General features: G+C 38.2%; 2 protein-coding genes and 1 pseudogene across 13 annotated transcripts in view; 2 read left to right on the top strand and 1 right to left on the bottom strand.

Annotated features, from left to right (window-relative positions):
- The window catches only part of LOC122085392 (PH-interacting protein-like), a 53,970-nt gene extending 51,225 nt beyond the window's left edge, over nucleotides 1-2,745 (top strand). For all 11 annotated transcript variants that reach the window (XM_042653796.1, XM_042653800.1, XM_042653790.1 and 8 more), the window contains 3 exons: nucleotides 183-755; nucleotides 929-987; nucleotides 2,195-2,745. In XM_042653796.1, the coding sequence (XP_042509730.1) occupies nucleotides 183-755; nucleotides 929-987; nucleotides 2,195-2,381 (819 nt within the window). In that variant the 3' untranslated portion in view covers nucleotides 2,382-2,745. The remainder of the gene's footprint in view (nucleotides 1-182; nucleotides 756-928; nucleotides 988-2,194) is intronic.
- An 863-nt stretch (nucleotides 2,746-3,608) lies between these two features.
- LOC122085985 (RNA pseudouridine synthase 1) lies at nucleotides 3,609-5,097 on the top strand. 2 transcript variants are annotated; one of them, XM_042654626.1, is made up of 2 exons: nucleotides 3,609-4,240; nucleotides 4,293-5,097. In XM_042654626.1, exons 1-2 carry the CDS (start codon nucleotides 3,793-3,795, stop codon nucleotides 5,009-5,011), a joined length of 1,167 nt encoding a protein of 388 aa, XP_042510560.1. In that variant the 5' UTR covers nucleotides 3,609-3,792; the 3' UTR covers nucleotides 5,012-5,097. The 2 variants fall into 2 exon arrangements, with proteins under 2 accessions (XP_042510560.1, XP_042510561.1); XM_042654627.1 differs by having other exon boundaries at nucleotides 3,611-4,240; nucleotides 4,305-5,097.
- An 8,337-nt stretch (nucleotides 5,098-13,434) lies between these two features.
- LOC122085467 lies at nucleotides 13,435-14,208 on the bottom strand (annotated as a pseudogene).
- Nucleotides 14,209-15,132: the final 924 nt, after the last annotated feature.

Below are 15,132 nucleotides of genomic sequence, written 5' to 3'. Positions count from 1 at the left end.
CCCCAAAAAAAAAAAAGAAAAAAGAAGGTTATTATTCTATATGCTGTTTTCTGAATTTTAAGCAGTTAATGTAATTTCCGACAAGAAAAGAGAAGCGGTTGGTGTTATTTGTTTTCAGTAGTTTAATCCTAGAGGTGCCTGTGAAAGAGAAGTTTTTAACCAAGTCTTTACTTTCTTTCCAGGGCCATCAAGAATTTATGGAAAAAATGCATTCAGCAGAAGCAGGACCCTGGATCTCAATCAAAGGAAATGTGAGAGCAACTGAACTCTGTAAAGTTAATGAACTTGATTATTCCACTCTTGCGGGATCTGGAGAGAGCTGCTGTAAAATCACACTTGAAGTCATAGATTCAACTTCCAGTGTGTTTGGTAGAACATTCAAGTTGACTCTGCCTGAACTAAATGACTTCCCAGACTTTATTGTTGAAAGAACACGGTATGATGCTGCAATCAAGAGAAACTGGACACATAGGGATAAATGTCAAGTCTATTGGAGAGAGGAAAATGGAGAAGGTGGGAGCTGGTGGGAAGGTCGGATTCTATCTGTAAAACCCAAGTCTTCCGAGTTTCCTGACAGTCCATGGGAAAGATTTGTTGTTTCATACAAAAGTGATTCTCCTGGCCATCATCTTCATTGCCCTTGGGAACTGCATGATCTTGATTTCCAATGGGAACACCCTCATATTGATGAGCAGACCAGAGCAGAACTGTTAGATTCTTTCACTAAGTTGGAAAAATCGGCTGGTAGAAAAGAGGTTGGTCCTATATTCTTGTTAGACTCCGCATTGGAATTTTCATATTTCATTGTTTCTTGTCAATTCTCATTAGAGGTAGAGATTTTTGCAGATGGAAGTTTGGTATTTTTAGTTTAAAAAACAATTGTTCAGCTATTAAGTTTAGTTTGTCGGCTTAATTCTTAAAATTGCAGGACTATTATGGGATTCAAAAATTGAAACAGGTTGGACATAAGTCAGATTATTTAAACAGGTATTTCTCTGTCCTGCCTTCCTGCATTTAGATTTTATCCCCTCTTTTTCTTCTCTCTTTCCTGTTGGGTGAGGAAAATCCAGAATTCTGTGTTGTCAAGGCAACACCTTGGCATCACTTTTAGGTAAGGTTGGCTGCACACATGAGTGATGGCTACTCATTGAGCACCCACGGACCCAGATACTTGCATAGGCAAGCATTAATGAAATTGCTTGCCTAGGCTTTTAGTTTGACTAAGCGTTATGCAACCACCCTAGCAGATCTAATATTTGTATACGCTCTTTTATTGTGATTATTTTTTGCAATGTATCATGTCTGTATTTACATTATCAGGTTAGATGCTCTCTGCAAAGAATGTATTGCTCAGGAAACACCTGTATCATATATTTCTATTGCACTATTTAAGTTATCAAGAATGATAAATATTTTTTAAATAAACAAAAAAGAACTAGGTCCAGATTTGTGGGTTTGAAAATTGGCATGTTGAGTGTGCGGTGACCCCCCCCCCCTTGCACCACCAAAAAAAAATCTTCAAAGGGTGCATATAAAGTTAATTTTTGGTACCTGACCAAAAACTTTGGCTCCTCCTGGTTTGGATGTGAAATGTTAGTGTAAAGTGTATACTATTTTGTGAAGAAAAGAATTATTCATTTTGCTAGCACAATGGATAATAGCTACGTTTTTAGATAGTAATTGAAGAGGGAAGTAAATTTTAATTATTATATCTAGTATGTTTTCATGTTTATACACAATCATCTTTGGTAGTGATTAGAAAAGTTTCCATTTTGATTTTGGGCCCTGTTTCTTGGTAAAAGCCATGTAAAAGGAAAACCATCAGGTAAAATCAGTGTAAAAAGGTAGGATTGTACTTAGAAATTTTCCTTTTACTCTGAAATCTCTGATTGTATGAACCGGTTACTCTTAAAGTAGTTCTCTTAAAGTAGTTCTTGTGTGTGCAGTCCACCCTGAAATCTACGATTATATGAACCGTTTTTTGAAATGAAAATTTGCAAAATTCCCAGACCCTGGTTCAGATGCACTGTTAGACTGGTCAGAATGAATTTTACAGAACTTGATTTGCTTGAATGACCTCAACCTCAAACATCTGCTTTGCATGCCATTTTGAATGTTTTGGGGTTGTGGGTTTCTAATTAATGGACGTCCTGGTGTGAGGAAAGTAAATTTTTTTTCTTTGGAATGGTTGTAGGTTTCCAGTTCCGCTATCCTTGAAAGTGGTCCAGCAAAGGTTGCTGAACAATTATTATCGTAGCTTGGAGGCGGTGAGGCATGATGTTACAGTGATGCTTTCCAATGCCCAATCCTACTTTGCAAAAAATACAGAGCTTTCAACGAAGATGAGACGGCTATCAGACTGGTTCTCAAGGCAGTTGTGATCATTTTAGATTTTCTCTACACAGTTTTGTAGAAGACTCAGTTTCAGAGGTTTCAGCGAGTCCTCGCTGGTTTTATTTGTAGATATCTATTCTTCATTGTTATTCATTGAAGGTCTTTTCGCCTATCGATCCAATTTTGGGGATTTGGTTTTCCTTTCAACAACTGATGTTTTGGGGGGAGGGGAAGGGGGTGGGGGTGAGAGAGAGATTTGTAGTTAAAGGAGGCAGTTGTCTTGGAAAACCACACAAGAGAGTCATTCATTCATGTATAGAAGAGGCAGACACTGACTCTGTCGTTATCCATTATATTTTGCAATAAGAAGAGAAAGAAGGTAAAAGGTTCCAAGATCATACTTTCTTCAAATTTAGTGTCTTTCCTGCTGTGTATTTGTGTTCCATTTCCCTTTTCAATTTACAGATACTATTGGTGCTTCTTTTTGGCAAACTGGTTCAACAAGTCCAGATAAACCACTTCTAGCTTTGCCTCTGCCTTTTACCCGCAAAAACTGAAACTTGGGACTCTTAAATGCTGGAGCATAAAGTTTGGTTTCTTCCCCATCCACTTCTGTCCTCACTTATGCCAGTACGGGTCAGCTAGATTAGCCGCTATCTATTATTGATGAACCTAAAGAAGCACACACTATAGATTCACCTCACACTGGGGAGATCAATGAGCAATGGAACCTAGCCTTACCAAGACCGTTGACCTAGTCCAAGAATTACTATGCTTGGACCGGCTAGCACTAGGAAATGTGCTTCAGCCAATGGGGATTTGATCTGGGTCATGGCACCTCGGCAAGCATCTGAAGTAGGTTCGAATCATCTTGGCAGCACCTTTTGGTCATTCACAAATCACAACAGGATTAATTTGATTTTTTAGTTAATCTTGCTATAACCGGGTCCATTGATTGTGGTGTCAGCTAGAATCAGGGAATAAAGGCCATTGATTACATTATTCCAAGGATCAGGTTTCAATCCCGGTCTGAAGGGAATCAGGCTCCTCTATAGCACGGACTATAGGGTAGTGCAGATCCAAGGGTTGGTAGCTCTTAGTCACGCAGCCCAAGGGGCTTCTAGGCCTTGGATCTACGCTATACATTGTGTTGTGTGATCGAGGATCCTTATGCGTGGTATTTTTGATTCCGTCAACTAAGTTGAGAATATAATGATGACCCAAGAATCCAATCATAAAATCATTTCACTCATGATTATCATGAAGAAATTATTTCCTCTCTATGGTTCAGGTAAAACTTCTGCCTTGTTCTCTTAACACTGTTAAGGTTACAAGGAAAGCAGGTCCTTGCTTCCTAATACTCACCAAGGCTAAAACCATGGTCGAGAATACGTCCCCATTAGTTCCCAATCCTCCGATTTTCCAAACCAGCCTCCTGTATCTTCCAGATTGACGAAAATGTCCCCCACTCCACCTTCCCTATCGAGTCTCCGTCTACTACCCTGCAACGCTTTTCTCTTTCCTTTCCGTTTCCCCATCAAAACCCTTTCCACCACATTCACCCGATTCCTCTGCACTTCATCCCTTTCCAACACTCATCATCATCTTCAACCCATGCTAATAACAATGACGGATAATGAAACCCACACCCATCTCAATCCATCAAAAGCCGACGATCCAAAACCCTTAATTTACCCAATTCCATTGTCTCCCCCGTTGCCTCTGATATCGAAGCAATTAGAGCTGAACAGAGCCCTCTCTGCGTCTTCTAAATCAACCCTCTTTGTTCTCTCTAGAAGCGATGTAGTCTTCGAAGACGAGTATCTGATCGTCGTCAACAAACCTCAGGGAATTTATTGCGAGACCGTCTTGTCTGCGATCCCTCGTCTTCTTCAAGATTCCCAAGGTAATATTAAGATTTCTCACCTTTCTTATTGAAAATTTCCCTGAGATTGAAGTTGCATCTGCAGGGACTGGAATGAAAAGTCCAGAAGAATTCCATCTTGCAAATCGGCTAGATCGTGACACAAGCGGTGTAATGGTCATAACTAAGTCTCACAAAGTAGCAGGGAAGCTCGTGAAGGCTTTCACTGAGCACAAAGTTTCAAAGTCATACATAGCTCTGTGCTGTGGCTCCGATCCAAATTGGGATAGGATCAGCATAAGGTCCGGTCATGGAAGATCAAATCATGGTGCCTGGAGAGTTTACGCCGAATCGGATGTGGGTCGAACGCTTCCAGGTGGATCCATGGTCAGGGACATGGAAACTTCATTCCAAGTGCTATCAGTGAACGGGAGACACAGATTCAAAAACCCAACAACCAAATCAAGAACTGATCAACAAGAAGAATTAGGTGAAGAAGAAGAAGAAGAAATGGTAGTTGTGGAAGATGCTGGTGTGGACATTGCATCGACAGAAGAGAGTAAGAAAGATGAGATTTTGGTAAGAGCGAATCCTCGAAGTGGTAGAACACACCAGATCCGCTTGCATTGTCAGTATCTGGGGATACCTATATGTGGAGATGTGAAGTATGAAGGCCCTCATGAGTGGAAAGGGAAGACTTGGGATGGTCATGCCCTTCATGCTCAGACCTTATCTTTACATCACCCTGTTACTGGTCTCCCTCTTGTATTCCAGGCGCCTCTACCCTTCTGGGCCAAACCTTTTCATTCCTAAAATTCTTTCTTGGTTCTTTCTCCATCTCTTTAATTGTTAATCTTACCTTGCAATGAAGAGAGAAATTTCCAATTGAGTTTACAAAATGCAAGTAAAGGATAGAAACAAATATTAACACCTTCAATTTCTAGTTCACAATTTTTTACGGTACAGGAAATTTCAGATCTTGATGATAACAAATCATTGCAAAAACAAAGGTTCGTTCTCAAGATCCAAATTGGAAGGAATACTGTGGAATCGGAGAACAACCTGAACAAATTAAAGTTTGATTACTAGCCAAAAGAATTGATGCTGTTTTCTTGTTAAGGTCCCATATCAGTTGTACAGGGGTTGATCTCACATCGGTTTCATAATGTGAGTTGAAATGGTCTTAGGTTTCCCCACCTTGTAAGCTAGTTTATAGGGTTAAGTGTCTCTAAGTCCGTATCAGAGCAGTCAATCCTTAGTCCAACCTATGCGTAGAATAGGTGAGTCAGAGCGAGAGTCATCAAGAAACGGTTATCTATCAGACAAAAACCCTAGAGTGAAACAAGATCCCTTTAGAAATGGTTACCAATCCGGAGTGGACCACCGTGGAAGTTGGATTCGACAATGTGGTGATATATTATGGTTCCATGTTAGTTATATGGGGATTGATCCCAATCGATTTGACAAGAAAATTGATGTAGGTTGATGTGGTCTTAGTTCCCTTGCCTTGTAAGTTCACTTTATGGAGTTGAGTTCTTCTAGTTATCATGTTCATTTGAAAGTCAAATGACTAAAAATACCCCACCCTTGCTAGATCAACTAGGTCAATAGAGACAGTTAGATAACCTCGCAATTGATCCCAATTGTCTTATATGATTTACTGATGAATTTTTCATTATTTAAAAGTGGTTTAAAAATAATTTAATGTGGTAATTATTCCATGAAAGATTCCACTTTTGTATGTGAGATCCCACTAGTTCATAGAGATGAACAGGTCTTCCATGGGCAGCAGTTAGTTTAACCGATGTGATCATATTAATTTGGGTAAAAGATCTTATTTTTTTGCCTTTCATTTTCAATCTTAAAATCAAAGGTCCTTTAATGGTTGCCACTTTGAATCTTCAACCAACTCTAGATATGAAAAAAATGGAATTGAACTAAAACTTGCTAGATTGGTGATGACATTGGACAGCACGAAATTTGAGCACAATAAAAATATATTTGGTTCTTCCATTAAATTTTTAATTTGCCTTTTCTAAAATTATTCATTGAAGGCCAAATAATGGAATTAACGGAGAGTGGAGAATCCATTGCGCATTGCTTAAAGGAACTCTACCAAGGGTGTCTGCTCAAAGTAAATTTTAATTCATTCTTCACTACCTTTAATGGTCAAACAAATTACATATAAATAAAGAAAAATAAAACCCTAAATCACAAACTCCACCCTAATAATCCTACGGCTGAGATGATGAGATTCTTGACACATAAAATATCTAATCTACAATAATAATAATAATAAGTAGACCCAAAAAATCGTCCCTCCTTGCTTGATTCTCCTTGTTCCTCAAGTTATATGTTGCAAAATAAGATGGTGGAAAATATCCTTTTAGCATGCAATTTTCTATACGGGGTACCAAAAAGATAAGAAACAAAATCTCTTGAGGTGTGGGATCTTCTAGGAGGTTCATTGGTGAACCGATTTGATTAGCTGACCACTTGATCATTGATGATGTTGGTATAATTTGAATCGAGTTTGAAGAGTGGTCTTGGCCCGGTTGGTTTAGGATGCAGGTTTGGGTCTGAATCAATGTCTCATTAGACCTGCAGGACTATTTCTTCATTGGACATTGAAAAGGATCTAAGCTTAAAATGCTCAAAGTGCATATGCTGGAATTTATGCTTTATCCAATAAATCATGACCATTTTTTTACTTATTTATGAATTTATTGATTTTTTTTTTTAATGAGAAATATGAATCATAAAAAAAATCAAGTGTCTCTATTTATGTTTATTTGATAGGAAAACATAAATTTTAACTATACCAAAGAAAGCCTAATCTATCATGTGAGAAATAGAAAATCTCGAAAGACATTCAAAAACTACAATTTTACCGGTTTTTGATGAAGGTTAAAATTGTGGTGTCCCCAACGGGGTTGGTAGCCTAGTGGAAGAAAACTTTTGCCCTCTTTACAGCTCGGGTGGACTGATTATGTGTTTGAATCGGTATGCCTCACTATCGTTCGTTGGTCCTACGAAAGCATTGTTTACCATATGAAGGTTTTGGCCTAGGGGGCTATGATGACTACCATGGCACACCCTTTTTACTTTACCAAAAAAAAAATTACTATGATGTCAAATTCTTATCTGGAGCAGACGGTAATACCTTAATCCCCCACCATATAGGGCTATGTTCTGATGCTCTAATTAGTAGAGATTACTAAGGAACAATTTGGGGCATTAAAATGAATCAGAAAATAGAGAGGATATGATTTAGCCCATCCAACTAGCCAACTAAAAGATCAACATGGATGATTTAAGCAGTGAGTGATTAATCCCAATTCTTTACCATTATATAGGGAATCCCAATTCTTTACCATTTTATAGGAGTGTCAATTCTTAAATCAAACTGGTAAAACCATTTCAGACCAAGACGATTAAACTTGGGCCAAATCGAATCGAAGGTTTGTTAGGCCGGTTTTGGTTTGGGAGACTGTAATCCCACTAACAAACTGAACCATGCTGGAAATTGAATGAACCTGAAACCAAATTAGAACCGATTCAAAACTCGGACCAAAACCAAAATAAACCTTTAAGAAACCAAAAAAGTCCAAAATTCATTAAAAACCAAGTTTTTGCATAGTTTTGTATGAAAAATCAAACCCAAATTGGACAAAGAACCGAAACCAACCTGATTACAAATCGATGCAAGAAACTAAAGTCAAATCAAAATCAAACCGCATCAAAACCGAAATTTCTTTTGAAATGACAGAAGAGATGTTATTAGTAGGGGTGTCAATGGGCTGGGTTAGGAACCCAACCCTAAGGTCTCTTAATTCAACCCAAGCCCAGCCCAGCCCAGCCCTAAGTTGGGCTGGGATATCCCAGTCCAGGCCCAACCCAGCCCTGATGAACCTTGATTGGGCTAGGTTTAACTCAATCCGATCAAACTCATTACTATCGTTTACTTGGTTGTTTGATCTTGATGCATTGCAGATCAAAGATCAAAATTTTCGTATATGTAGATTGTGAAAAATGAAAGACATTTTTCTATATGTACCATTAATAATTAATAGCATATTAATATGATTATATATATTTAATAAATATGATTGGGTTGGATTGGATTAGATTGAGTTGATCAGGTTTTTTTTTTTTTTTTTTTCACCGGTACTATTAGGTTTCGTAAGTTTCCTATCAAAGGCAACGACAGTCTGGCGCCGTTTATTTCTCGTAGATCATCTTCCTTAAATCGTAGCTACAGCTACTTGCCTAGTTTTCACCGTTATTTCCCGACCTAGGGTTCTTCGCCTTTTTTAGTTTTTCCAATTTTTTACTCCTCTTAATCCCTCTCGTTTTTGTGATTTTACTTTTTTGGTCTTTGAATTTGGCATTTGAACGATCCGAGTTTTTGGAAATTCCGAACTTCTGTTGATTTGAGCCCTCCCAGATAAGTTTTGAGTGAAGTTTGAAGGTGTTCTCTTTTTCTAAGTAGAAGGAAGACGATTTACGAAGTGATTTGCATCTTGGAGGCTATATTGTTGCAGCATTTCTAGATATCTTTTGAGTGGGTTTTGAACTGAATTTGGAGGTGTTCTTCCTGTGCAATTTACAATAAATTGAATTAATTCCCAATTCATGTCCATATGACATCATTCTCCAATCAACTTGCCATTAGTTGGAGGTTATTCTTGGGGAATCCAAGAAGGCGCAAGGGTTGGTTTTGGGTCTATATAAACTCAACCAAATACCTTGGAGAAATACACATTCACACATTGACATTCCATTTATTTCTACTCTTTGCAACCATACAAGTCTTTCTCTTTCTTTTATTTTCTCTAAGTCTTGTGTAAGGTTAGAGGGGACTATTGTGCTGTAGTTTTTTGCTCCTAGAAGGGACTAAAAGAACTGTCTCATCTTCTAGTGGAATGTTGTTTTATCTTGGAGGTAAAGATGCAGAACAACTCTTGGCAGTAGAGGGCATCAATTACCTTAAAGGCAGCACTACAAGTGTGACTCAACCTCAATTCTGATCGAAGCTTCTTCAGTTGTTGTGGTGGTGATTCAACATCTATTTGAAGTCAATCCCTTCTCATTTCAGCCAAGGATCAATACTACAATATCATAGTAGTTTCTACTACAAAAGCTTTGTATTGCAATTTGTTTTATTTTTGTAAGAAATTGTAATACAATTACCCAACGTTCTGAGATTATATAATCTCATCTATTGTCAAGGCTCCCCATAGATTCTCTTAAGAGATTCAAGAGCATTTGTTTAAGCTGGTTCAGGTTAATAAAAGAAGACCTATCATTCGTTGAATTGCAGCTTCGAAGATCAAAGAATCGAGCACACCGTGTAATTCTTTGGCATGAAAACAAGTCATTTTTGTTGGACATAGATAAAAAAGGAGGACAACAGTATATGTGGAAAGCATGGAAAATTATGGTAGAGTATAAATCCAAGTATGGGAAGCAAAAAGAAGAAAAATTGCATTTTAGCATTCTTGGGTCTTGCAATGGTTTGCTCTGCCTGCTTTCTCACTTCAGATATGGATATCTTGATTCTTCCTTGTATGGTATATTCATATGCAACCCAAAAGAGTGTGTAATGCTTCCATTACCATTAGGAGATGAGTGTGGTCAAATTAGTTTTGGTGTGGATTCCACAGGCAAGTACAAGGTGATTCAAATATTTTTCTCTATGGCGAAGATTATTACATTAGGTGAAAATTCATGGAGAGGGATAGCAATCCCTTACCAATTAAGACATTCCTATGGAGAGATGGTCTTCATGAATGGGGCACTCTATAGCATTACCACCACCCGTTGGCAGCAGCCAATCATCTTTGTGTTTGATCTCCATGATGAGAAGTTTTGCAATATAGAGTTAACTAACTGTTTATAGAGTTACCCTGTTATTATGAATGGCGCCTAACTATTATCAAGGATTACCTGGCCTCGCATCAATACATAGAATCATCTGGCTATCGTATATGGTTCATAGAGATTAACAAGTCTAAGAACAATGAGTTGTACAGCTATTATCATATTAATTTGATTAAAAGAATTCATTATATCAATCTTGTAGGTATGCTAAGCATCACTTGCTCTTGTACAATGTAGATTTCTGTGGTTATGGTGATTACTGCTGCCGCGATTGTTGCATCAAATATGCAAACCCCCAATCCAGAGCAAAGTTGGGTAACCACCTTTGTGTCTATTGTTTAGAGAAGAAGCAATTGATGCGTGTTAAGGTCTCTGGAGCAATTCCAAAAATTTTCGAAGCAAGAAGTTTTGTTCCAAGCCTTGTTTCTCCTATTGTTATTGCTTATGGCAAGTCAAAGAAAAATGCTAGCTACAGGAGGTTCCGAGGACTAAACCTGAAAGTGGTAGGATACTCCTCCTTTTGGGAGTTAATGGATTCTTGCAGGTTGCAGGTTGCAGGTTTATCTCTCCGGATTCATATTAGATTGGCAACTAGTTTGCTTGGAGGTTGGGTAGATTCATATTAGTGGTAGTATTGAGTGAGTGTCTCCTCCTTTTCCTTTTACTATTGCTGCAATCATTTAATTTCTTCTCGAATTCTCTTGTGCTCTAGTTGCTGACTATCAAAAGAAGTGTTGAAGAGTTTCCTTTGTCTGGTTCATTCATAGTAATATTGTACTGTTGGTGGTGCATTCTGATGACTCTTTCTTTTTTCTTCTACATGTATTATTTATGGCGAAATGGTGGCATTGCTTAAGCGTTCGCTTCATATAAGCTCCACAATTATTTTTGACCGTTGATCTTATATGACATAATCTGAGCCATTCTTTCTTTTCAACCGATTACTTGTTATTTCGGTTGATTGCGCCTATGAACTCGGGCCATGTTTTAGCTCGGTGGAAGGGTATCTGTGAGACCGGAGTTCAGTTCACCGCTGCTAATTGTAATAAAAAGCTTATCAAAGCTAGATTATTGGCCAAAGGCCATGAAGCGGCTACGAGACTAAATGGAGCTAGCGATATCAAATTGGGCCACTGTTGAGTATTGATCGCTTAGAGATGCAGACGGCCATGGAACACATACAGCTTCGATAGTTGCTGGTCGTCAGGTTTTCCAGGCAAACATGTCCTAAACGCTTCTGGGATCGCCAAAGGTGTCACTCCAAAATCCAAGCTAGCAATCTACATTCTTCTTTCGTTCCGACGGCCACCATGCCTTCTGCGGCACCGTCATTGGCCTGAAGCTAGCACCGGTGGTGACCTCCTTCTCTGGTCGAGGACTCAATGGTATAGACCTGGAGATTGTCTACTCAGACTTGATCGCCCCTAGTGTCGACATTTTGGCCGCATGGACAGATGCGGCAGGACCAACCGCCTTAGATTCCGATGCTGGAAAATTGAGTTCAACATTCTCTTAGGCTCGTTATGCAATGACGACTACTGCGAGCATCGTCCACAACCGTCTCCCATGTACAAAACAGGGAACTGAATGTAGAAGTGAAAAGCACTAGTAGAGGCATGAGGGCAATCGACGGCTTGGATTAGTTATCAAAAGATCAATAGTCAAAATTAAATACGGTGTTTATATGAACTGCTTAAGCACTGCTACCACTCACCCATTATTTATTTAGCTTTTTAGTCGTTGATAAAAAAAAAATAAAAAAAAAAAGGAAAACTATTGAAACAATAAAATAATGGGTTAATTACACTACCTTTCCCTGCAGTTTGCCCTATTGTTATAATCATCCCTTGCAGAATTGACAACTACTTTGTACCTCTCACAATTGACGGTGTAAGTTAAAAGAAGAAAAAGACAGTTATACCCTTTATAGTAAAACAATGTGCTAACCCATTCTTACCTCGTCTGCAAGATGGGTTTTTTTTTTTTTTAAAGATCTTTATTTTACTAGTTCTGCAACTCATATAATCTCTTCACAATTCACATGCAATGCCATAATAATCTTCAAGTTAAGAATTTCGCATTTGGGTTTCTTCAAGATCATTGTTTTTCTCGTTGGGTTTTTGATAGTTGCAGGAAGAAAACAGAGATAAATGGTTCAAAAGATTGAGAGGGTAAGGGTTTTACTGGTGGATGGAGATCAGATTAGGTCTTCGTAAACAATAAAGAAGAAGTGGGTGGAGTGGTTATGGTGGTTTGCTATTGTTGCTAGGGTTCAGAAGACGATGGAGATGAGATAAGATGAGATGAGAGATCGGTGGGCAAAGACCAAAATCGTTAACAGTAAAGAAGAAGAGAAGAAGGGTGCGGAGTAGTTATGAGGATTAGAATGTGAAGAATAGGTATGGTATTGGGTTTTGGGGTGCAAGGGTATAATAAAAAGATTACGGCCAATGTAAGGGTATTTTTGTCTTCAGAAAATTATCTAAATAAACCACGTCACATTGTAACAGATTTTTTCAAACTGAGTTGGTCCACCGTCAACTGCAAGGGTAGAGTAATTGTCAATGAGATGGTTATAAAAATAAGGCAGTGTAATTAACCCTAAAATAATTTAAAAAAAATGATATTGATTCATGGAAAAAGGAGGTAGATTGGGTGTTACAACACAAGTAATGATCAAAGCCGCCAAGATTCAAACTCATAATCAGTCGATTCCAATGGTGATAAGTTGAGGACATTTTCACTATTAGGCTATCAACCCATTCGTGGGTATTATAATATATCAAGAAAAGGAAAAGGAAGATTTAACTTTTTTAGGGGAGTTTGAATAAAGAGCGATTTACGTCTCCTCCCCCTGTGTTTTTAAAAATTACAAAAATCTCCCTTGTCAATTAACAAATATTACAAAAAAAGGTGACTCCGTCATAGTTTGGCCATTAAAATTTAATTTTTTTAAATACCCATATTACCCCTGAAGTAGGTGAATTACCCATTGTACCCATCCTATTATAACTAAAGGAATTAGGAAAAATTACATGATTACCCATTTCTAGGTTTCTCTTTACAAAATTATCCATCAAAAGTTTCGGTTAACAAAAATACCAAAAATTAGGTTTTCCTTTATAAAATTACTCATTTTAAGTTTAAGTTAACAAAAATACTCAAAATTGAGTTTCGATTTATAAAACTACCCACTCAAAATTTTAGTAATAAAAAAATACATAATTATATGTGAAAGGTGAAGAATCACTATTTTGGGTAATTTTATAAATCCAAACCTGATTTTTTGTATTTTTATTAACTGAAACTTTGAGTGGGTAGTTTTGTAAATCCAAATCTAATTTTAGGTATTTTTATTGACCAAAACTTTTTGTGGATAATTTTATAAAGGAGAACTTAAACGTGGGTAATCATGTAATTTTCCCAAAGAGTTACGGGGGTAAACTCATTTCTCTCACCGTCGAACCTAACCCCTTTCAGAGCCGATCAGCGAACAGCGACAACGGCGATCGGAGAACAGCAACGACGGCGAGAAAGCCCTCTTTGAAGCACAAAGGGCAAGCCCTCTCTGAAGCAGTCCTCCATCGTCCAAATTCAAAACTTTCACAACCCACCATCCACAAGACGAGCATACCTCGTGGAACGCACCCCCAATCCAACAGACTTATCACTAAGATCAAGCTCAGTCCCAATCGCCTTCGTGAACGTTCCATTCCCATCAAAAAGCAACAAAACATCATCCCCAACCTTCAAATCCTCCTTCCAAGCCTTCATCTCAAAAGCATCGTTCACCGAAATACAAGTGATGGTATCGATACCCTTCGCCTTCAATTCACCAGACTTCTCGACGAACCCAGGAAGGTGTTTCTGAGAACAAGTAGGAGTAAAAGCTCCAGGGACAGCGAAGAAAATAGCTTTCTTGCCCTTTGTGAGTTTCGAGACGTTATGATTGGAAAATTTCTTGCCCTTGCTCGACAAATCCAAGAAAGTGTTCCGCTGTGAAGTTTTGATTTTCCAGAGAGTTCGAAAGCCCTCTCTAAAGCACTCATCGTCGCCATCGCCATTGATCAGTACGTCGCCGTCGTCTTCACCTGCTTGGTTCGCCATCGTCTTCACCTGAACTCCTCCCTATCGCCAACGATGGAGGTTGGTGGAAAAATGGAAAGGGTTTCGTATTTATGAGGGTCGGTATAAAGATAGAGGGTGAAATGAGAAAAATAATAATAAGTGGTTAAAAGTAAAAGGGTAAAATCGTATTTTATCACCCAAAACTAACAGTTCACTAACGGGCTAACTGAGAAGGGAGGTTTTTGTAATATTTGAAAATACGGGGGAGGGGAGTGTAATAAATGCAAAACACAGGGGAGGGGATGTAAAGTGCGCTTCCGTATAGGATAAGTATAGGGAAGTGAATCATGATGTAAATGGATAATAAATCCAAATCCACATCCTTATCCGTTTAGGGGTATTTATGTCAAGAAATGGGTAATTGCAAAAGTATCCAAAATCAAATCCGAATTAAATTGTATTCATGCGGAGGAATGTCTGAATCAGGCAGTAAATGTTCGTATCCCATCCTTCTACATCCATACGAGTTACCCCATCCTCTTTTTTTAATAATTAATAAAAAAAATTAAAGTAAAAATATTTTTTGTCCAATACTTGGTGAGGGAGACTCTCCCACGTTTTAAATTGTTTCTTCTTCTGTTAACATCCTCATTACATTTTAGAAAATAATTTATTATTATTATTATTTTTTTTTTTCAAAGCCACTTGTGATACAATTTCAGTCATTCCCCATTTCCTTTTCTAGGTTCAATTTCAGGGTTAAGTTAGCATGCTCTTTGACTTCAGGGCGGGTTTGAGCCCAATTAATGAGACTCTGTATTGAGTTAGGATTTTAAGAATCCCATCTCAATCTGGCCTTATTGCAGCCGTAGTTTTAATAAAAGAGACCCAATTACAATAAGGGTAATTTACAACGCCACCCCCTGGAGAATGCCAATATTATAGGGACACCCCCTCTCTTTCACCAAATTGGACTCGGACCC

The sequence above is a fragment of the Macadamia integrifolia genome, chromosome 8 (genome assembly GCF_013358625.1).
Source record: "Macadamia integrifolia cultivar HAES 741 chromosome 8, SCU_Mint_v3, whole genome shotgun sequence".
Lineage (NCBI taxonomy): Eukaryota > Viridiplantae > Streptophyta > Magnoliopsida > Proteales > Proteaceae > Macadamia > Macadamia integrifolia.
Note: the sequence above shows the minus strand (reverse complement) of the source record. Positions and strands in the feature narration are given on the sequence as shown.